Source organism: Pyxicephalus adspersus, chromosome 1, assembly GCF_032062135.1.
Source record: "Pyxicephalus adspersus chromosome 1, UCB_Pads_2.0, whole genome shotgun sequence".
Lineage (NCBI taxonomy): Eukaryota > Metazoa > Chordata > Amphibia > Anura > Pyxicephalidae > Pyxicephalus > Pyxicephalus adspersus.
In genome coordinates, this window is record NC_092858.1 from 27509241 (window position 1) to 27533927 (window position 24687).

At 37.7% G+C, this 24687-nt stretch overlaps 1 protein-coding gene across 1 annotated transcript; it reads left to right on the forward strand.

The window, feature by feature from the left end:
- Positions 1-288: 288 nt before the first annotated feature.
- URAD (ureidoimidazoline (2-oxo-4-hydroxy-4-carboxy-5-) decarboxylase) lies at positions 289-19986 on the forward strand. The gene is made up of 2 exons (XM_072431339.1): positions 289-507; positions 19544-19986. Exons 1-2 carry the CDS (start codon positions 333-335, stop codon positions 19894-19896), a joined length of 528 nt encoding a protein of 175 aa, XP_072287440.1. The 5' UTR covers positions 289-332; the 3' UTR covers positions 19897-19986.
- The last annotated feature ends 4701 nt before the right edge of the window (positions 19987-24687 follow it).

Consider the following 24687-nt stretch of genomic DNA (forward strand, 5'->3'; position numbering starts at 1 on the left):
CTTTCCGTCCTGCACAAAGTATATTTTAGGATATTTTTGCTAGCAAATTTCCCTAGTGCACTAAACCACTAAACATACAACATGGCAAAAAAAACAAACAAAGAATAATAGAAGGCTATTTAAGAGTCTTTTTTTAGTAAGAATGTTTCTGTAACCACTTTTTTTTTTCAGTGATTCTTTACTACATGCGATGGACTTTAGTGTAAGGTCATTGCCCTCACGGTTCAGTAATCAGTTAAAGGTGAACTTATTAACTACATTGGTGAATTTGTGTCTACTGGTCTGCTTGTTTTGTAGTCACATATCTATTTCCCCTGTGCTGGATTACCAGAATGGATATACATGCTGTAAACAGAATGAGTTATGAGGAGTTCCTAGATGTATTTGGGAACATCATAGAGAAATGTCCACTTATAACGGCAGCTGTGTGGTCTAATCACCCATTTTCCAGTTTAAATGGGATTGAAGAGCGTGTTTATGAGTTTATTGACCACCTACCTCCATCTGGTAAGGTTGTGCTTGTTTTTTTGTTTTTTGTGAATATTTAGAAATAATCATTACTAGAGCTATTTAATGTACAGCGCTGCGTAATATGTTGGCGCTATATAAATCCTGTTTAATAATAAAAATAATAATAATAATAATAATAATAAATAGAGCTAGGGGTAAAAAATGTACTTTTTGTCTATAGGCTAAGACCACACAATTTTATATCACAGTTTGAGGTTGATGACAGTGCTGATTAACTTAGGATTGTGTATACCATAAACCACACATGAGCTAAAGGTAAAAGTGGCACCAAACTAAAAAAAAATGGAACATTTATGACTGATGCAAGAAGGCTCAAAGTTAGATCAAGATGCACACAGCAGTCCCCATGGGCTTCATTGGTGGCCATCTTCCAATGGTACTGGGTTTACACAAAAAGGATAAGATCCCCAGCAGAACATTCTGCCTTAATGTTTGTGATATTTATAATATGACATGTATATGTAATGAAGCATTTATTAAATAGGGTTTTAGAGACATTTACAGCTGTACACACATTGGCTTCACATGTTTCTTTATATACATTGGGCCTGATTTAATAAATTTCTCCAAGGCTGGAGAGGATACACTTTGTTCAATGGAATTGGGTAATCCAGCAAACCTGGAATAGGTTTCTTAAAAATCATTAGCTATTTGTTAGCAAATTTTTGAATCCTAGACCAGATCCATTCCAGGTTTGCTGGATCGCCCAGCTTGACTGATGAGTGAAGTGTATCTTCTCCAGTCTTGAAGAGCTTTAATAAATCAGGGCCATTGGCCCTATTAGACTATTGAATCCTTTGCTTCCTCTGTCCCTTTCTATCATGCTGAACTGGAGGATCTGAGTTATTTTTCAAATTTGGATGGCTATTTACCCTCATTATTTGTCTCAGAAAGTAAAATAAAAAATTAGGGTGCCAGTGAAACAGGAAAAGGAAGGAAATCTGATAGAGTTAATGTTTTGATTAAGTATATAATCTCAGCCCCTATAAGACTGTTTGTAGCTCCATCTGGGAGATCTTCCTCCCACTTTCTGCCCCCATTGACAATGTTGTCACCAGTACAGGGTGAAAGTTAGGTGAGATTTGTTAAAAACTTTTTATTATGTGGGAGAAGGTTAGCTGGATCTCTGATAGCTCATTATTACTGAGATATTCAATGGTTTGTAAGAAATACTGATATCACATCTCTAAAAGGACAATGAATATATATTTAGGGAAAGAAAAGCTCTTTATTGCCTATTGTTTATCTTCCCACTAGAAACCTTTCTCCTTCCCACAGTGATAGTATTCTCACCAGAACAGCAAGTTCAAGGAAATTTCACCAATGGGACACACACGGAAATGTAACCTAATGGGGCTTCTAAAACTTCCTTACTCTAGAAAATTTGGTCTTCTCCTGGCTACTACCTTAACAACTGCCACATCCCTTAATTAATATGATTCAGATAAACATTCAAAAGAAAACTGGGACTTTTAAGGCAGTAACAACAATTGGCATCATACGTATATACTCAAAATATATCCATTCATTTAAAATCATATTAAAACATATGAAACAATAAAACAATAAAATGTATTAATTTCAACTCTAAAACTCACATAAAATCTTGGTCTGTTCTAGAATTCTCATACTTTATTCAACATAAAAAAATAAATAGAGTCTGACCTGTAATTTAATCAGGAGATAAATTATAATTTATTTATTTCTATAAAAGATTCCAATCTATATTGGAAAACTGGCAGCTACTGGTCATTATGATCCTTAAAAAATGATGTCCATATATTGCCACTTCAGCTCAGAGTCTAATAAATTCTGACTGAAAAGTTCAACAGTAATGAAGTCTGTAGATAATAATAAAGTAGCTGCAGTTTAACATTTTTTGCTTCCTATTTGAGAATTCCTCAGCTAGGGAATTCAGGAGACCTGCCTATGTATTATCCCAAAATGGACACTAGAGGTCACTGTGACATCATTTTACAAAATGTGCAAATCCTCAATTTCAGTTAACTTTGGAAGTTTTAGTAACTTTGTAACTTAGTGTCTAGACAAGAATAGTTATTATTACACTATGTGTGTGCAGCTGTTATAAAACCAAGTTTGTATGGTGTATGATGGGACTAAAGGGTCACTAGTGGTTGGCTGGTTTCTGCTTTTTGTTTTACTGGCCTCCTTTGCTCTAGACTTTTAAATAGTAATGGGGTAAATGCCATACTATGAAAATTAATCAACATGTCAGAACATGAATAATTATTTGTCCATCTGTATGGCTTATTTAAATCGCAACTGCAGCCAACTTTTTTCGCTTTGGTTATAAAGAGGAAAGGGATAAAACTTCTAGAAGGTTCTGTTTTTCCAATGTTATTTAAATCAATACATTGATTAATTGCTGCACTTGATTTTTCATATGCACATCAAAGGAAATGTTACATCCAAGGAAGCATGGTGCAATGTAAAGCAAACGTAACCTCTAACATACAAGTAGTGGTAGTTTATTTTGAAAGGCAAGGCTCCGCAATCTACTCGCGTTGCCTTTGCGATCTACCTGTTGCGCACCCCTGGCCTAGGTAATCGAAAATTATTAGGAGCACAGATCCTCCCGAGATACCTACATCACGCATCCCTGGAGGCTCTTGGGCGCTTCTTCTGCGCTTGCCTGAGCATCTTGGGCATGTGCAGAAGGAGCCTTTTCGTGAAAGAGAAGAAGTTGCCAATCTCACACATGCGCAGTGGGATCAGCAAGTTTTTTTTTACAAGCTACATCACCCGATCTTGCGCCTAGGTGCGCCAGCTCGGAGACAGACGCTGGAACGATGCGGGATCTGATGGAAGAGACCTCCGGATAGATCGGACTGCCCTGCGGGATTGATGGTAAGTGTATTTTTTAAAGCGCTTTTCAGTTTAGTTCTTCTTTAACTAATTTTTGTTAGTAGGAAGGTGCTACTATTTGTGTGCATTCACTACAAGTCAATGGCTGCTATTGTAACTAGTGTAAATAGTGGTTATAGGCCTGTTGCTGAGGTAAATAGCAGTCAGAATTGCTATTGGCTGGTGGTCGTCAGGGAATGACCACTACTGACACTACCAGCAAATGAGATCATTGACTAATATTTACCTTAACAACCGGCTCACAGCTGCCATTGTAGCCTTTGTCTCTGGGAGAATGATCCTCAAACCAAACTGAGAAAAATTCAAGAAACAATACTTCTAGGTGTGTCTATTTTTAGAATAATCTCACTGAGTAGGGATGGCAGAACCCATCATTGCAGAGGTACCAGAAGAAGTGACCATATGTGTGTAACTTCTGTCTACTTCAGTCCTCAATCAAAGACAGAAAGACACCTTCCCTCCATTACTAAAGGGATTTCTGTTCATCTTTGACCACCTTTCATATAAAATGAGTCCCCTATAATGAGAGGTTTATTATTTTTAGGACCCATGTGGGGAGCTGTTACCCATCTGGATAGGTGTATTTTTCTCTGTCTCTTCCTGGCTAAGAATATTCCCCCTACAATAACAAAAATGTGCCAATATTTCTTATCACAATCAACTATAGAGTTGAAAAGGACACCAATACCACAACAGAGGGAGTCACCCATTCCCACCCTAAAAAAATGTCTTGGTAGTCTTTCTGCTTTAGTTTTCTAAAGATCATTGTGTAAAATAATCACAGGTATTAGTGATGTGGTGAAATGGTTACGTCATGTTTTACATTTTAGTAACAAAAATATTCTCCAAGGATTGATAGCCTTTTACAAAACTGTTCATTTCATTAGTTGTAAATACATAGATCAGGATATTGCATTGAAGGTTATAGTTATAAATATTATATGTTAGATGGCCTGGAAGTTTCGTAAATCCCGGTGAAGGAGTCTATCACCACCACTGCTGACATCAGTAAATCCTAACTGGGGACTTATTTTCTATATTTTTGATGTCAATGTAGTATTTTGTTATTCTCTAAGTGTCCAGTAGGTGGTGGCATAGTTACATTTTTGTGGCATTGTTTTTTAAGAGTTTTAGTTTAGGTCAGGGGTGTCCAAACTTTTTGCAAAGAGGGCCAGATTTGGTAAGGTGAAAATGTGTGGGAATCTGAACACGGGCCGGACATGCCTGGTTTAGGATAATAAAGTTACAATCATTTAAAGTGCAACTAAAATCCCCCTTTAACATTTGCAATTCATGCAGGTGGTTATAGCAGAAAGAGACAGGTGATATCCCTTGTGCAATAACTGTTCTTACCTACCTGATCGCTGCCACGCTGTCAAAGTTTGCTGTGCTGTGCATGGCAATGTCAGCTTCCCTTGTGTATGCCATAACAAGGGGTCATATATCCTAAGGGATTTCTAACAACAACAAAAGTTTTAGATTTTGATCACATCTAATGTAATGGAGATGAACAAAGACATGTATGAAGCTTGGGTGGCTACTAAGGCTTTCCCCATTTGGACAGATGAGACAAAAATGTAGTTAGGAAGGGGTGTATTTATTATAAATAATATTTAATATAAACGATTCTCTTGTTAGTTTGACCTGGATTAATTATTTAATAGTCAGAAGATACAGCATTGACTATTGTGATTATTGTGCACTTGTGATAATTGTCCACTAGGTGGCAGAGTGAGTCCTAGTTTGATTATGTATTAAACTGGGCAATGCCTATTATTATTATTATTATTATTAATAATAAACAGGATTTATATAGCACCAACATATTACGCAGTGATGTACATTATATAGCTTATAGATTCGAATGGTTGTGGGCGAACATACAGCGGAATTCATAGGGAAAAATGTATAAATATATCCCAAAGTGTGTTATTTGCAGCATTGCCTGGTGAATATAATGTGAAACAGCCTCATCTAAGGCCTGGTAAACTGATTTATATTATATATATGTTTTGGGTTTAAGTTACACTTTATCCCTGTAGTATAAATTACCCATTTAATATTGAAACCTGCAGAATGCGAGTAAAGAAAATCCAGCAGCAATAATGCTCGAAGATAATGAGATCTTGTGTGTAATATATGTACCACTTGCAGTCAGACCTCTGCCAGAGCTTATTAGAGCAGCAGCTCCCTCCCTAGAACCATGAAACATTATGGAGTCTATTTATAAATTACTCTTTCATCAATTTGGCCATTTTTTGGTACAGGTACGTGGAAAAAGAAAGTATTTACTGATTGTTGGCCTTTAGGTGACAGAATGAGCCTCAGTTTTATTATTCATTGAGGAGCACAATGAATGAAAAGCTGAACACATGACAAAAGGGCCGTATTGATGGGTGAAGAATATAGTTATAAACAGACTAAATGTAATAAATTCACAGAACACACCACAACATAAACAGAAAGTGATGGGGATTTATTCATAAAAGTCCAAAATGACATGCAAATTTTATTTCATGGGTACTCGCCGTAAAAAACTTTAATTTGTAAGATATAGATTATTCACAAGGAAATCAATTATATAAAAGATTCATATACAGATGATATAATTATACAAAAAAAATGACAAGCTGAACTACATATGTGTCACTCCATATGTCTGACAGCAAAATACAGTAATTGATAGGACAATTCATCTATTAGAGATCTAAATACAGATGCTCAATTATCTCCAGGAATGATTAGTGATTAGTTTGGGTGACTGTCTTTAATATTATTATTATTATTAGACAGTATTTACGAAGCCAGATGGTGAAACGCGTAAAGGACAGAAAGGTGCACATTAGCATAATTATGTTTTCACATAATTAGTGATTGTACAATGTTCTAAGTTTTTTTTATATATTTATTGTACATGTATTTATATAAATATTGGAATTTTACAGATAGTTATCAAGTTTGTTTAGGTATCTAAAAAAATCCTAAATGTAAGTTTAAAAAGATAATTTGAGGATGATGGTATTGGGATGTGGTACCAAAGTTATATCTCCCACTTACATAGGGATAAGTATTTATATAGCGCCCACATATTACGCAGCGCTGTATTCTAAATGATTGCGATACAAGGAGCATATATGGCTTTTGCGGGGGACTGGAGGTGCCCCACTGTGTCCTCCCTATTACTAAAGCAAAAGCTGTTTGTGACAATCATTTATCCAGTGTGGAGGATCATTACAAGATATGTTGGGGCAGCTGTACTGATGGAAGATCACCAGAAAATGCAAACATCTAAACCATTGTCTGCATGGAGCTTTTAGAAAACATAATCTGATTGATGTATTTTTGTGCAGTAAAATGTACAGTCACTGTGATGAACTACTAAGAGTGTACACGTGCTCGAATATTGTCTCCTGGCATGAACGATCAATATCATCTCAGATAAATCTAGTGAATTTACAGCAGTGCCCGAACAACATTTATCAATGATACATCAACAAACGACCAAGGAAGAGAGGAACTGCTGTACTTTCCTATTGAGGAGAGCACACCAGGATGCCGCTTATTTGTTCTCCACCCTCCTCTCTCCATTGAATTGAACAGTGTAATGTGTGTGGAGCTTGTTTGTTCTCCTATCACTGGAAATGACCAGGTAAGATCATTTCCAGCAACATAAATCTGACACCTGTATAGGACCTAGTATAGTTGCCCTTGTGTACAATGTATGGGTTAAACAAGAAATAAAGTTACATCCAGGTGTTTATTATACCAGACTCTCTGAATATCTCGTCTGCCATAAAACCTCTTTCCTTGTCCTTTGTCTATCTATATACTGACTGTAATGAATGCACAGCTCAGTGTACAATTCCAAGGAAGAGGGGGGTGCCCGGGATCAAACACCATCAATGACCATTCATTGGAGAAGATGGAATATTTGGAAGTAGACTGGGAAAACATGGCAGGGGCAGTGATAAGGGGCATTACAGATATCACACCACTAGGTATGCAAGAAAGGGACTCACATACCACCAACCAAAACATATCTTATCCCTTATATCAGCGCTCGCCAACAGTATATATATATTGTATATATATAAATATATATGTATATGTATATACACACAATTATGGTCTATTAATAAAGCAATGAATCTGAAAGTTAGGGAATGTTTCAGTGAATGTCAAATTCACTCCCTCCATATAATGCTTATTTATTCATCAGACACTAGAAACGATCATAAAAGATTGTTTTCAGCGACAATTATCTGGCGTCCATCATATGTCTGTACAAGGCTTTGGACTATTCATAGATCAATCTCAGATCACTTGTGTAATATTCCCTTTTAAATACTTATACTGCATGTTTCAAAAAGGGGTTGCTTTTTCCTGCAGGGGAATTGCTTGTGTGCATATACATTATTATGAATATTGATTTATAAAGGGCCATCATTTTCCATGGTGCTGTATGTAAGAAACAAACATGGGTGCATAGTACAGAGGTAATAAACAACATAAATGTCACAGGTAGTAATACAGACTGTGTATATCATATCATTCAGCAATTACAACAATTACTAGGAAGAGCACTTTGCCCTTGTGAACCTATAACATATACACGTTATGTTTTCACCTTTTTTGTGTATGGGTTTTTTTTCTTTCACAATGTGCAGGCATGCTGTGCATGAGCTCAGGGGGTCCAGACCAACTAAGATTGTGCTTTTAGTGGCTCATACACACTTTGCTTTGCATTTTTTACCATCTGGCTGTGTTTGATGCTGCAGGTCTATTTCTATTCATTGCTCTTCCTGGACAGCCCCCTATGGCCAATGGTGGCTCATAAACCACATGTTAGTTACATTCAGTATGTGGTGTATATGCCGCTTGTAGCACAGCCAGGCTTATTCATTAATATAACAGTAAAGGAAGCACCAACTGCAAACATTGGTCTAGTTTATATAAAGTAAATTCTGATTGGTAATGTATATTGCAGCTTATTCCTTGTGCTAAATATTCAAAATGAATTGCAGGATGAGGTCACTGAGGCTGCCCATGGGGAAAGGATGGGGGTAGTAGTAAATGGTTCAGTAACACATGCTGCTGCCTGCTGTAAAATGATCAAACACTGGTTCATTAAGGGCTAGGACAATGGTGGAGACATCTGAGTGGCCAGGAGCCGCACAGGAACTGCTGTTCCCACCACCATTCCCAACAAGACCCCAAGGAGAATGTCTGAGAAAAATAAAACAAAACAATCCAGTGCATCTCTTTAATACATTCATATTTTAAATCAATGCAAATGTTTTAATTGCGGATAAATAAATCATCCAGAAATAGGGGGGTCACACAACTACCTGTGTCAGAATTGCTAAGAAACTTCTTGTTAGTGTCTATAGAATTGCAACAATGCTGATACATTGCAATCATGATTTTGCAACTTTTTGTGCCAGCAAGGAAGTAATTCCATATAGCTCAGTGCAATGTTTTCCTGCATAACTCCACTGCTGGCAATGTATGGTGGTGAGGAGAAGGGAAGATGTTCTGATATCCAGCTGTTTCTGGCAGAACAGGCATTTCTCTGCACCTGAAACATTTTACAGCAATCAAACTTTCAGGTAGTTAGGAACAGAGTTGGGAAATATGTCAGGGAGATCTTGCTTAAATATGTACTCTGTATCCAGGCTTGGGTTAATAGACCCAGAGAGACAGGACCACCTCTTGCCTATATCTGAGCTTCATAACTCCAACCTGAGATCTGGTCTCCAATGACCTCTGTTTGTTCCCCATCTTGCACTATCCATGGGGTTCCCCATAGTGCATATTGGTGCATTTTATATTTATTAAAATTCAACAGTATGAACATGGACATATAAGAAGGGAACAAATACAAAAAACTTTCAGGTAGTTAGAAACAGAGTTAGAAATTATGGCAGGGAGATCTTGCCCAAACGTATACTCTGGGTGACTTTAGCAATTAGACCTTCCTGTGTATTTCTTAGCTTTGTAACTCCAACCTGAGATCTGATCTTCAAGTACCTGTTTGTTGCTCCTTTCACCACCCATAGGGTTCCCCGAAAGAACCTTTTTTCTGTCCATTGTTAAGAGGACAGACAATGAAGACAATGCATAAGACATACATTACTATATTTTAGCGCAGTCCCTACATTATATAAATCAGAGGTCCCCAACCCCCTGTCTATCTGACAGGTGGGCCATGGCTCTGGCCAGTGCACCCACCAGCGGGGTCAGGAGAAGGACGAGAGCTGCGACCTATGTCTCCCAGAGACACCACAGTGTGGTGGGCGGGTTGTGTCTCTGGAGTGAGCGGGTTCCGGCATCATGACGTCACTCTGGGGAAATTTCTTCCCGTTTGATTGACACACGGCTCCATGCGCAGTCCGGAGTCCGTGCATTTATTGGTCCACGACCTGCAAAAGGTTGGGGACCACTGATATAAATGGTTTCCAACAATAAAACAAGTTGTAGGATATTCCGTCCTCTTTTCCTTCTCCACTTACTTGTCAAACCTAGCACACTCACACAGGAGAGGGGTAAACAGGCCTTCTCATACCAGGATCAGAACATAGTCAGGTCTGTTCTTCTTTCAAAAACCCTTACCAAGGTAGTCTATCATCCTCTCCCTGGAGGACCCCATTAGATGACCTTGCTTAACTTACACCATCCTTTTACAAGGGTGACACTTTCCAGCCACCTTACATATAGACAACCTGAATAGATGTCTTGTATGTAATATCTGAAAGAGTTAAGATTGCATTATCTCACTAGACTGGTCTGCTGCTCACCAAAAACAGTAATTAACCTTTGACTAATTTCTGTCTGGGTCCTATTTGCTTTTCCTGCTTGGAACTAAATATTTGACAGAGCTGATTTTCTGCTTGGTGCAGGCTTCACTTTCTTTTTACAAATGAAGTCACTTGGAATGTGCTGAACACAATAAGGATAATGAAGGTTTGCTCACTTGGCCAGTTCTTCCTAAAAATGCTTTTGTAAAAACATCAGGCCAGAGTATAGTATAGAGAAACACTGCTAGCTGTGCAATGTATCATCCACACACACAATGTAAGGATTATAGTTCAGCTTTCATGGATGATCTGTTTTTTTCCAACCACTATTTATCTTTATACTGGAATTTTTAAAAGCTAATGTAAAAAGATTTGAGGTTGGACAAAATGTTTAGTGGAGCTCAATTATAGGAATCCATAAATTAGACCAGAAGGAGGCACAATTGAAGAGAAAAGAGAGATCAGAGAGATCAGATTGCCAAAAAGGGCCTGTCCCTCTAAATAACAATTTGGTCTTCTGAACTATACTAATTGAGGTCAGGAACATTTGTGTTACAAGTTGCACATGTTTGTTTCAGATTGGACACAAAGATAAATTCCCATCATAAACATAAATAGGTTAATAAATAGGTAAATAAGATTGGCTTAACCAGGGATGTTTTTTACTTCCAGAGACATGAAGCTGGGGCAATATGAAATAAGGGGCACCTGCCTCATATTTTCTATGAGACAATATTTGGTCCCTGGGCAAATATGGTGGGGGCCCCAAATGCGCAGAACTTCGATCCATGAAACTCCCTTTCGACTGCTGTGCCCTCATATAGAGGAAGGATTCCACTAACTTGTACCCCCCCTCATCTCAATTGAACAAAATGGTGCTGTGTTTACAATGCTAGTTTGTTCATCTGTAACTGGAAGCCATCATAAAACATCTTTTACAGTGACTACCATCTGACATCTGTATGGGCCTAAGACTATGTACACATGTGCAATATTCGTCGTTGGAATGGATCTTTCACAATCCTTTCCAACGACAAACGACTGCACAATGCATGAACAAGCTCTGTACATACATCACCGTTCTGTTCTATGGAGAGGGAAAGGGGGAACGACGGAGCAGCACCCTGCTGCGCTTTCTCCCCTTTCACTTCCATTACGATCGTTCGTCGTCCATCATCCGTGGATCCGCAAGGATGGTCGTTAGGACAATGGACCACGGGCACTGAACACACGCCAGATACACGTATGATATCAGCCCTGAGCCAAGAATATATTTGAGTTCGAAAAATTGCTGCTGGTATTAATTGGTCATGTGACCTCAGTGGTCGTTTACCTTTACATCACTAATGACTTGTATGTGTTGATTGGACTTTAGTCAATATTAATGGGACTTCCACCACCTAGAAGTAGGTATAGCTGTATGACCATGCTGCTAAGGAAACATGAAAAGAAGCTCTTTTCCCGGCGGGAACTGGTATGAATGATCTATGTGCTTGTGGAGTGCAGAGGAATTTATTGGTGCTATATAAAATTAATAAAACACATTCTGTCACTTATTCTTATATGAGTCTGATTATGGTTAGTTATGCTGAAATGGTTCTACTACTATCTGGTATTAAAGATTGTGTGGCCAAGAGACATGCCTGGGTGTAATAATTATGCATACAGGCCCTATTAAATTCTGAATTCTCTGCAAGCCTTCTACCCCATATTAAACCCATACAACCCATATACAATATTAAATATAAAAACAAAAAGCACCCCCAACTATAATGCCCATCCTGCATACATTGAAAAGTTCCTACAAAAAAAAAAATTAGGCACCATGAAGGGATAATGTAATCATTTATAAACTACAATTCTATATGCATCTAATTCCCAGCCCTGCTTCAAAGTTGCATGTGTGCCACATCACATCTACATTGTTGCCCAACTCCATTTGCATGACCCTCCCATTGTCAGCACAGGTTCTTTTGACTAGGACACTGCCATGTTGACTTGTTGGACCCAGTTTGTCACTACATCTGCCTCTATCTCTGGGACCAAGATGACCTTAACCCATTTAATGTACAGCCCTGCATATTATGTTTATGCTATATAAATCCTGTTTAATAATAGTAATAATACCCTAGATGGGAGTGGACCAACACCAGCCCCTTTCTTTATCATAAAAATATTTATCATAAAAATGTTATCATAAAAATTCTGGGTCAGAAGACTTACTTTGCCAGGTCATTGGCTGGAGGACATTGCAGCACCTATTCACCATATACTAAAATTTGTGGCCAAGCATATTGCAAAGACCGTCATTTGAATTTACCTTTTAAATCTGTAATTGGCAAACCCTCCCATAAGATAGGCTAAACCGGAAAGTTCACACAATTTAAACTCTTGTTTGATGTATCAGAAGACATCAGGAGATGGTCAGATTCTGTTTTGTCTATAACCACCTTTAGTTGTTAACCAACCAGTTTCCTCCTCATCTCATCCTGAGTAAATATCTTACAACCTTTTGGAAGGGTCAAGGGGTAAATATTTATATTTTTGTTCTAGGCTGAGAAGACCTTGACTAAACCAACCTGACTCTAGGTCAACGTCTCTTTCACTTTGTTTTTGGCTGTTCATTCACCCCATCAATTGCAGGAAGGTGTTACCAGCAGGTTGAATAACACAAATTAGGGATGCACAAAAGCAAAGACCTTGTTTCCAAAGAATCAGTCACAGATTAGGAAGAGGAGGAGCAGAGGGGAGGGCTGGGAATGAAGGGAAAGTAACTTGTCACACAAAAGAGGAGGAGAATTGGGGAGGATGAAAGAGAAGAAAGGCAAAGACGACATCCTGTAGAATATGTCTTCCTCCATATTCATGATCCAATGAACTAGAGAGTCCGGAATGACTTATATGTGTAATTCATCAGTCCAGTATTTTGATTCCAGATGGTGAAATATAGACATTCTCATAGAACACAAAGCACAATCATCCTAAAATGCACAATTTTCCAAAACAAATGATAAAGATTATAAAATTGAAGCGATGCTTTTTAATGACAATAGTTTGGTTATTCGTTTCTTAAATCAATTTTGTAATTTTAAAATGTATTATAAAACGGGTTAGAAACAAAAATTATTTTGTACAATTGTGAGAGGATCACTGTCACAATTCATTTTCTAGTTCAAATATAAACTGTAAAAAATGAACCTGGTAGGTTACTAAATATTTTCTCCAAAGAGATGGATAAGGAATGATTTTATGGTAAGACTATCCTCCCACAACTGTAATATCATCTGTATGTATTTCTTTTTTTAATCAACAAAAAATATGGAGATTTTTAGTTCTCTTGTTAATGTGACATGAACTGCATACATAAGTTCCTCAAATAATAAATTTAGATAAACCCCATGTGGCCACTATGGATAATATTAAAAATGTTGTTAAGTATGTGTTAGTTTGTTTGAAACATGGCTATTCATAAAATGATGCCCTGAATCTGATGGAAATGACACAGAACCTTTGAGGTCCTCTTTTCACTTTTAGGAGATCGTAGATCTTGTACGTCCCATGATAATATCATAGAGGTCAAGAAGAAAAGTAACAGAGAATTGCTGGGTCAGATAAGGATTATATAATGCTGTCAATGCTGACCTATTTCTGAAAATAATAGCCACCTTTCTGTTTCTGGTTTCAGACCTTTGAGACATTGAACAAGCATATAGTAAAAGAAAGTCAGAACCATGGAATAATTTCTTATTTTAATGTTTGTTGCAGATCACTGTTATTCATTAATAATGCAAAAATGAACACTAGAACTAGGTTAAAGTTTCCATTTGCAACTTAATATTGAACAGCTTACTATCAAATATTCATCATATTCCTCTTTACTCAAAATGTAATATATATTTATTTTATTTCATAGCTTTGTGGAAAGAACAATGTTGCAGTGATAAGGTATTTTTGCTGTTATTCAGTTTTCTGTTTGGGCATCTTTTTGTTAACCATAGACAGGCACTGGGATAGAAATGATTACTTAAAACCAGCAGTCACCAACCGGTGGTCCGCCAGAAAATTTCAACGGTCCGCTGATCTCAACAGTGTGCCCCCCAGTGGGTCTGAGCCTGCGATGGGAGAGTTGGCGGGTTCTGGCATCATGACATCACTCTGGGGGAAGATTGAGTGACACACGACTCCCCGCACATGCGCAGTCCAGATTTCGGGGATTTAGTGGTTAGTGAGGTCCGAAAGGTTGACAACCACTGCTTTACATTATTCAATTTGAATGATTTTTTTCTTGCTTTCAAATAAATGTTTTTAATTATATTATTATTATGTTGGTTAGATGGCCTAATTGAATAATTTTGCATGTAAACCAGAAGCCCTAGAAAACCATAAAGGAATTTACAAATAAAATCTGAGGATTCTGGTGATCTGTTGGAGATGAGGCAAGATATGAAGCAAACACTTCTAAAAAGATCAAAGCATCCTGGAGAAGGTTGTCTATTGTATTAGAAACTACTACATAGAGATAAGTAAACTGGTCCACCTAGTCTAAAGCTATGTACACACATGAATTGGTTCTTGGCTAATACAAAGCATTGGCTCATCTCCAGCAAGAATCTGACATGTTTACAGAGGTTGTCCAATGTCAAGTCATTCTCCATCAGTCATTCATGGATCTGTCCTGATGGATCCATGAACAACCAATGCAGAACGACAGCTGTGCAAAACAATGGAAGGTACAGCGAGGTGCCACTCACTCGTTCTCTCCCTCCCCTCACCATAGAACAGAAAAGTGCTGTGTGTACAGCGCTCATTCATTCATATGTCACACTTTTGTTCCCCACAAAAGATCATTTCCGGGGACAAAAATTGCACACGTGTACACAGCCTTAGATTTTTATTCTCCTATATTGGTCTAATTCTGGAATAGACCATATGTACAACTCTTCAACTCAATCCTTGATAACACTTTTGTTTTAGTTTTATTTTTTTGTTATTGTCCCCTCCCCCTGGAAATACTAGTTTGGTTCAGTGGACTATTGTGCTGGTATTTCCACAGACATGGAGATGGATGGACACAAAGTGGATGAGGGCGTAAAGAATGCATTGGCTTTCTAAACACCAAACCCTTGTAGGTGCCTAGCTCTGCCACATCTGACGTCTTAATGCACATATTAAGGCATAAACTAAAATAGGACATTCTACTAACACATCCCAAATATATACTAGAGCCAAAACTGTTTAGTATCCAGGGATGGGCTAAACTACCCCCTAAATGCTGGGCAGGTCCGACCACAAGCTACTGGAAGCAGTTATTTGAGGTTATTCCCAATAAAGGAGCTTGTAAAAGATATATGTTAAAATATGTTTTTATTTGAGTTACCTTTATTGTTAAACTATGTGAATTTATGAATATGTCCTTTAAAGGTTTTTATGTATATATATATATATATATTTATATATATATACTTTTTCTTTTTCTTTTTTTTTGGAACTGCTGTTTGCTGTTAGGTAAACACTGACCCACCAAGTGCCTAGACCAGCCTTTCTCAACCTTTTTAACATTGAGGAACAATTTCAGGAAACCCCTGCTATAAATACTGTATCCACAGCTCACAGTACATCAGTATGGTTTTCAATAGGAAGAATGTCAACCTTTCAAATAGTCAAAAAGATCATTGGTGTTAGTGCTAACTGGTCTGAAGGGCAAAAACTGCTCATTGCTTAAGGAACCCCTAGAAACATCTGGAGGACCCTTATAGTTCCAAGGAAATCTCCATGCCCCAGAGGTCTTGAGAATCCTAGGGTTCCTCGAAGGGTTGCCAGGGGTACCATGAGCAATGCCTCTCATATCAGTATACCTGACACCAATGATCTTTTTGGCTATCTGTAAGGGTGACATTCTTCCTACTAGCCCACAAAGTAAGAGGAATTCTTCCCATTTACCACCATGTTTATATTCTGTGAGCTGTGGATATAGTAAATAGAGCACGGGTTCCCTAAGACCTGAAAACAATTTCAAAGTTTCTTCAGGTTAAAAAAGCCGCCTTGGATCCACAGCTTAAATATCCTGGATGCCAGGACCAGCCACTGTTCCATGTGCTGGCAATCTTTTTACTTACTGAATATGCCCTTTCGCCTAAATATATAGATCAGTAATTGTGGGAAAAGATCTTGTATCTGAGCAATGTGTGTAAAGGGCTTCTAGGTATATGAATATCAAAGAGTTACATGGAAGATGAGGCAGCTCCAGGCACATTTCAGGCATCCTGTTTATCATGATCGCCCTGCAGTGTCTACAATCCTGAGCTTGTACAGTGAGCATGTAATAACAGAGAAACCTTCATTTCCTTTTCCTCTTCACCCTTTAATTAGTTCTCAACAATATATTCTGTTTGTGTGTTTTTCATTGTGTACAATGTTGACTAATTAGCAACATAAACATATTGGTGAAAACTGTTGCTGGATCACGCTTGCCAATATAAATGATATATTTCAGGTGGTACAAACTTTGACAAATCATTCATTTTAAGGTTATATAAGCCAAAATGTGTTTTGTCCATAGGCCACTTTATTATAAATTATCTTAGTGTATGTAATAGGTATTAAAAACCTGCAAAGTTTCAGAATATCCATAGAATATCAGAATTTCTCTTAAAATGGAGCCACAGAGTGGCTTTCATTCTCCAACATTTTGTCAAAAATGGGAAATTTCAGCTACAGTTTGCCTTTTAGCCACAATTAAATGGAGTTAATAGGGAATGCAAAATTACGCTGATTTGTGATGTGGCCTATAAATGGCTCCTGAGGATTATGGAAGCTTCATTCTGCTATCTTCACCCTGTTCCAAATGCCTCATTACCGTTATGTATTTACTTTTTTTGCACAAAAAAAATAAAAAAGAATAAATTTTCAAATACAATTTCATTGTGAACAAATCAATTTCACAGAAACTACTCTCATTCTTATAACAGTTCATAGGTATAGTTATATATACTATATATATATTTAACTATACTATATAGTTATATATAGTATATATAAATATAGTTATAGTGATATACCTCCCCCACCTCCTAGATTGTAAGCTCTTCAGAGCAGGGTCCTCTCCTCCTCCTGTGTCATTGTCTGTATCTGTATTTCATTTGTAACCCCTATTTAATGTACAGCGCTGCATATGTTGGCACTATATAAATACTGTTTAATATTATTGACAATATAGTTATATAGTTACGCATTACTCAAACTTTCACTATACTTTATAATAGAACCTTGACCTGTTTTTTTTTAGCCTCTAATCCCCTAACCAATAGGTCTAGCGGAAAAAGTGTCAGTACTATAAGGTAGTTAGGATCTGCCATATTGTATTGTGCCAATAATTTAACACAGACAGTATGTTGCTGCTCCTTCACTACCTAATCACAGGAAGGGCAGGTCCAGGCTGGATTGCTCTTACCTATTTCAAATATTTCAATGTCAATAAAAAATGGCATATTCAATGCATTCTTTCTCCAGCAGATTATCATAGCAGGTTTGTAGTCCACACTGTCACATCATTTTCCAGTGGTTCCTGCATGTGAAGAAGGAATACTATGTAAATCAAAGCATGTGAAATAAAAAGAGGGATTAATATACTGAATATTATCATTACAGGTATTAATCCTCAACTACCAGAATACTATATTTTGCCTATAGTGGGCCTTAAAACCTACATCAGAAATGTAAATACTTGTTGATATTCATCTCATTATTAATACATTAGTTAAATATGCGCTAATGAAGTGACAACCAATAAGTGGATACATCTAATTGCCGTGTAGCCTTGGCCTTAGAGTACATTAAGGTAAGGGATATTACTATGCTGTCTTGCAGGGGAGTCTGGATCTAAAGACTGACTGTACAGAATTATATATGTTTTGTCACCTATATCAATTCACACATGTGTATTTCAGCTGTGCATCTGGATGCAGATCTATAGGGTTAAATGGAGAAGATGAAGGTACCCTGCAGATCCCACCAAGAGTGCACTTGTATAGGCACTATTTTGACATATTGGGCCTGATTTTTTTTAAATCTTCAAGACTGGAGAAGATAGACTATTATGGGAGAACCTGCGTGATCTTAAAAACCTGGAATAGATCAGGTTCAGAATTGAAAATATTTACCATTGATTTGAAGGTTTTCCCATGATAGTCTTAGCAGCCCTATTCCTCTGCTATATTGGATCTGATACCCAATGGGCCTGATTTATGAAAGCTCTGCAAGACTGGAGAAGATAGACTATCATGGGAAAACCTGGGTAATTTAGCAACCCTGGAATGGATCTAGCCTAGAATTTAAAAGATTTGCAAACTAATAGCAAATGATTTTTAATACAATCATTTCAGGGTTGTTGGATTCCCCAGGTTCTTACATAATAGTATATCGCCTCAGATAAATCAGAACCATTGTTGGAGCTGGCGTGTCTGCCTGTGTGTATAGTTTAAACCTAGACATAGATAGTCATAGGTTAGGTAAAAGCAAGCTTTTAACACCAATAATGACTACCAGCCATTGCTGAACCCAATCATTCAGTAACAAGTGTCTCAGGCATATACATTTTTTGTGAGTGGGTCCCTATCCATTATTCTCAAAAGTGTGCACCATTGTCATTATTATACAAGGTAGATATTTGATCCAAAAGTCAAAACAGAAAAGAAATCATTACAAATTTCATTACCCAGTGCAGATATCTGTCAATCTGTGGAAAGAATATGTCACTTTTTTCACTTATAGAATCCAGTAAATATGTAGAAAGAGTAAAACAAAAACTTTGAAATAGTTGAACATTAAACTTTTCCATTTGTTCCGGATCTTACAACCCACCCCCTCTATTCTCTGACAGTGTAAAAACAAAAAAAAAACAACAATCACCTTAGAAAATATTTCAATGTGTATTTAACAATGGTTTCAGGACACTTCCACCAACCACCCCAGCATAAGAATAGACCAGCTCTGTAGGTTGAAACACATCAAAGCATTGAAGAGTTTGAAAAGACTGGAAATATCCTAAAGTTCTTATCTCGTCCCTGCTTGAGGGAAGCCGTAAATTCCACAAGCTTATTGCGTTATTCTCTTGGTTACCCAGTGTACTGACCAAATGTTTTTATTGCCATATAATCACAACCCTGCCAACAAAAGCCTTACTGGTAGCACTCTATAAAGCCAAGCCTTTTTTTCCTCTTTTTTGTATTGTATTATGACAATATTTGATATCAAGTGTGCACCAAATGAATCCAAAGCTGCAACAATTTTTTTTTCTAATATTCTTTTCTATGTTTTTTATTTTTATATAGGCAAAGAAGGAATCTTGAGATGTCACCCTGACTTAGCTGGGAGAGAACTAACAAGTGGATCATTGACAATAGAATCCCAGCAGGAGCAGAGACAGGCCGGCCTCACCTCCCTTAGCACTGAAGAACGGGAAACTCTTGGCCTTCTAAATTCCCAATACAAAACCAAATTTGGATTTCCCTTTGTCATATGTGCTAAAATGTCAGATAAATATAAAATTATGGAGGAAATGCGCTCTCGTCTTCAAAATGATCCATCACAGGAACTTTTAAAGGGCATTGAAGAAGTTAAGAAGATTTGTCATTTGAGGGTACAACAGTTGAGTAATGGTGTTGGGCTGCCTACAAAATTGTAATCGTTGTGTTTGCAAAAACAACATGTATTTAAATAGTTTTGTAATGATTACCTGGAAAGAACACTCAGTAAAGTACATGTTTTAAACCTGGCTGAGTTTATTATATCAAAGCTATCCTTAGCTGGAGGGTATCCATAGCTTACATAACATGGTACATAGGCTTTCATTTAGCTCTCATTGCTCTTACATGTGAAAGCTCCAGAAGCTTCTCCCATAATAATAAAGTTATGCTCCTATTATCTCTGAAAGGGGGTGTTGGAAGTTTCAATTTACTTTAACAGGTTGCCAGGATTTGCCAGGAACTGGTTGCTGGAGCTGCAGTTACAAGTACACTGCCATGAACATATCAAATAAATGATTATCATAATATGCTCACACTGGCACCTTTGGGTGGGTTAGGAAGTAGCTTTGAGTTTGAGGACCAGTAGCAATGGGCAGCAGCTTGTTTTACTCATATGGCCTTTTGTTAAATCCTTTACAAGTAAAACAAGCAAATATTTCAGGCTGACCACATGTTAAGGGCAGATTGGATACTCTGGAAAACTCTATTCCAAAATAATGTACTATTATATGTAACAGGCCAATCTCTGAATCTTTAGATTTACTCCAAAACAGATCTGTTTTGTACAAGATAGCATTAGTATTCATGGTCAGTATTCTCATAGCTTAATGAACTTAGGATAATTTCTTATATATATATTTTTTTTAAGTTCTGGACAAAGTGGTAAGGGGTTTATTCTGCCTGTGTCCATAAATGGAAGATTTTATTATATGTCCTTTTGACCATTGTCAAAAATGCAAAATTTTCAGTTATTATCAGAATAACAAAAAAGAGAAATCATCAAAAAGGAACATGAATTTCCTCAATGAGATACAGATGGTGAATAAAAGGTGTTTAAAACTATTCCTATCTAACTTTTCCCATGTCCTTATAGGTGTCCGATGACATTATTTAGCGATCCACCATGAAAGATCACCTAATGCCCAAACACGATGGTTAGGTTCAGACCTGCTTTAGGTTTAAACAATTCTACATTGTTCCTGGCAACTACTTGGTCACTTCCACCTCATTACCAGTCTGAACATAACCTACTGGGGACTTTTATATTCCCTAAGCAAGGCACCTTCCCCTACCCCTCTATTAAATAGAATGGGCTGATTGGCAGTAGCCAAGCACCCAGCCTTTATGGCATTTATTCCTGAAACTGTTTTCCAAAATGTTCACTAAGTAACATTTTGAGCTACAATTATTGAGCATTTGTATAAAGCTTTACTCCATTTTTATCTGTTCAATTTGCTTCTTAGAGCTTTGTAATTTTTCATTTGCTTCATAAAGACATTTTTTTGCAGCTGAAATATCAGATTCACAGATTTCCATGCTTAAATGATCTTATAGACAAAACATTGCAAATGGACAAAGTAAACCAGCTCTAAATCTTAAGTGGGAGTGAAGGATATCAAATGAAACCCAGGAAACTTTGTTGCAAGTCACATATTTGTTTAGAGGGGACTGGACAACACCAGATGAAGGAGCCAAGGCTAGACAAAGTTTGCAGTTAAGCCAGGATGTTTAAATACAAGGGTTAACCCTCTCTTGGTTTTATAATGGTATTCTTACTACACCCTGAAAACGTGTATAACAGCTCTGATCAAAACATAGGAAATAAACAGAAAGTACGACCAATTTGGTGTTAAAGCTGTACTCTTTTGTTTTCTTTAAATGAGTCATCTTCCACCAACCACCCTGCCTACCATGTTATAAAATGTATTTCTTTGCACTACTCATCTTCTAACCCAACTTCTAGGATGACAGACATTTAGGCCCTTTTTCTAAACCCAGGCTGCCCAGGGGGCGCACCCTATGGGAAATCAGTACTTTGCCAACATGGTGCTCACATATGATTTCAATGATGGTTGCAATGTTTCTCAACCAGGGTTCCTCCAGAGGTTGCTAGGGGGTTCTTGAGTAATGAGCAATTTTTTGTCTCTAAGGTCAGTTTAAAGCTTACCTAAACTCTGAATTTTCACATTTCATAAACAGGTATACAACCCTTTTATGGAAGGTAAAAAATCTGTTAGTTTGTTTTTTAAGTGCAACATCCTTTTTTTTTAAAAAAAAAAAAAAGGGTGCAGCATCTCCCCCTTACTAGGCGATCATGAATGAATGGGAACGCAGAGCCGCCCGGAATACCTACGTCACGCATCCAATGAGCCTCTTGGCTGCTCCTTCTGTGCATGCCTGAGCATCTTGGGCAAGCACAGAAGGAGTCCTTTCGCCAAAAGTGAAAGAAATTCCCAATCTAACATAAGCACAGTGAGATCGGCAAGTTTTTCTCCCATCTACGTTACCTGATCTCGCGCCTGCATCAGGTGACGAAGGAAGAAGAACCTGGAAGGACAGAGAGAAGATGGCGGCGACCAGCGCGCCGGCCCATAGACGGATGCCGGGACAGCGTAGGACCCAATTGAAGAACCCTCCGGACAGATCGACTGCTCTGTCAGATTGAAGGTAAGTGTATTTTTTTGGTTTTGGGGTTTACTTCCTCCTTAAGAGACCCTCCATGATTTTTTTGGCTATCTGTAAGGGAGACATTCTGCCCAATGGCCAACAATGTAACAGGCATTCTTCCTACTGACCACCACACTAATATACTGTGAGCTATAGATATAGTATTTATAGCAGGGGTTCTCTGAAGATCTGAAAGTTATTTTAGGCGTTCCCCAATGTTAAAATGGTTACGAAACACTGCCCTATAGTGATGAAGCAAGCCACTTTCCACCATCCATGGAGGACCACCATCACCTATAGCATATAATTTTTCATGTCTATGCATTGATGCTGAATATAACAGTCTTTAATGAATCAACAATCATATTTATCATTCATAACTGTTCTGTGTGAAATCTCTCTGCTGACACTGTATAGGGTCTGTATGTTTTTCGTGGGTTTGCAATAAAATAGTCCCAATACTAAAAAAAAAGTAGGTTAACTGGCTACTGCACAAAATAGTTAATAGGCATAATATGATGAATCTGACTTATATTTTCATTGATCTGCAAATCAGATATTAACCTGCCCACTCTGTAAAGCACTGCCCAATAAACTTGTTCTATACACATATGGATATTGTTATACATCTGGATCTATGCTGTCGGGGGATCACCTTATTGTAACTCTGGGCTTTTGGCACAGCACACCACAGCTTATTAATGCTACAGAAACTCCTGGCCCAGGATATGATACAGAAAATAAAGCATTAGTGGTCTGGCTTGTTTATGCAGTTAGTGTAAAGCACATATTAGGTGTTAGCTTAATTGTTAGAGGTGGGAGGTCCTGGCAGCTAAGTGTTAAATTCTCAACCTAGTAGTTAAGCATTGGAGGAAGGTAATTGTTTTGTGATTTAGATTAGGTCCTAAGTATTCAGGTTGGAGAATGGTAAGGATGAACTTAGGTAATAGGTAACAATTTTAGTAAAAGAAAATCAATATACTTTTTCCACTAATACCCTCCTTTAGCTGTTTGCTAGCAGTTGAAATCTAGTTGCACACTTCCTGCGGTATATAGCGGGTGCACTTATGACACCTGTGGGATCAGAGAGAGAAAAGATGGCCTAAGCAGTGGAAGGAGGCTGTAAGCTATATTTTTATTGTAGTAAGAGAACTATATAGGATTTCAGTGCTGACCACTTCATCTTATCTGCTGCTTTGGGCCACTGACGCAGAACAAGTGCACAAGTTCTGCCTATGTTTGGATTCATGTGTTGCATGCTTGTTCTGGCTTAGTAAATATTAAGCCAGTGATAGCCAGGCAACAATGTCTGCAATAATAGCTCTCATGCCTTGTTCCAGTACTGGAAAAGAGAGAGTCGGTTCTGTGAGCCAGTTGAGCTTTACTAGACTGAACAATGCTGCCAATTTAACTTTCTGACAGGTGGAGAGAGCAGCCCGAGCAGCATGATAACCTCATTGCTGTGCTAATGCTCAGCATCCAATCAGCAGGTGAGGTTGGGTTGGTGACCACATGGTATTGTTTCATAACAAGTGAGGAAAGTTTCGCTATCCTACAGGTGTATCTGGTTTTTAAATCAAGTTTGGTAAAAAATCCATTGGTAGGTACAGTTTTTGTGTTGCATTTGCATATTGAATTGCTTGCATGCAGTTCAACATTAAAACTGACTTGTAATGTATTATAGCGGTCCTTACAGTAAAATGCAAGATAGTCCCAATATGTCAGGGCCTCTCCCCCTCCATAGGTAAATGGGGAAGTTTAAAAAAAGCTAGAAATTATATTTTATCACACCTCCTGGATTCTGCACTGCAGGGAGTGCTGGCACCAAGATTTTTGCAAATGGTGAGTATTAGCACAGTATAGGAGCATTTTCTCCCTAGATTTTGGATACTTACCCCAGGTAGATTCAGTGAGATCTTGCAGATTGGGTCACCCATTGCCCATTCTTTCAACATTTTGTTTTTACATTCAAGCTGCTAATAATTATGAATGGAGATATATATTAAGAGGATCTTGCTGTATAGTAAACACCACATGATGCCACATTCAACCTTACCTGTACCAATCTTTTTGAAAGTTAATACTTGCAAATTGCCCCATGTGCACATTACACCCCATGTGCTCAGGTCTGGCGATAGGCACTCAGACACATAGAACTGCATTGTGGTATAGGAATGGATTGCGCACATTTTCCTATAACTGAATGTTTTTATTTTGGAGTTTCCAATGACATTGGTAAGATAAACATAAACTATAATGGTAGATTTTATATTTTAGGTTTC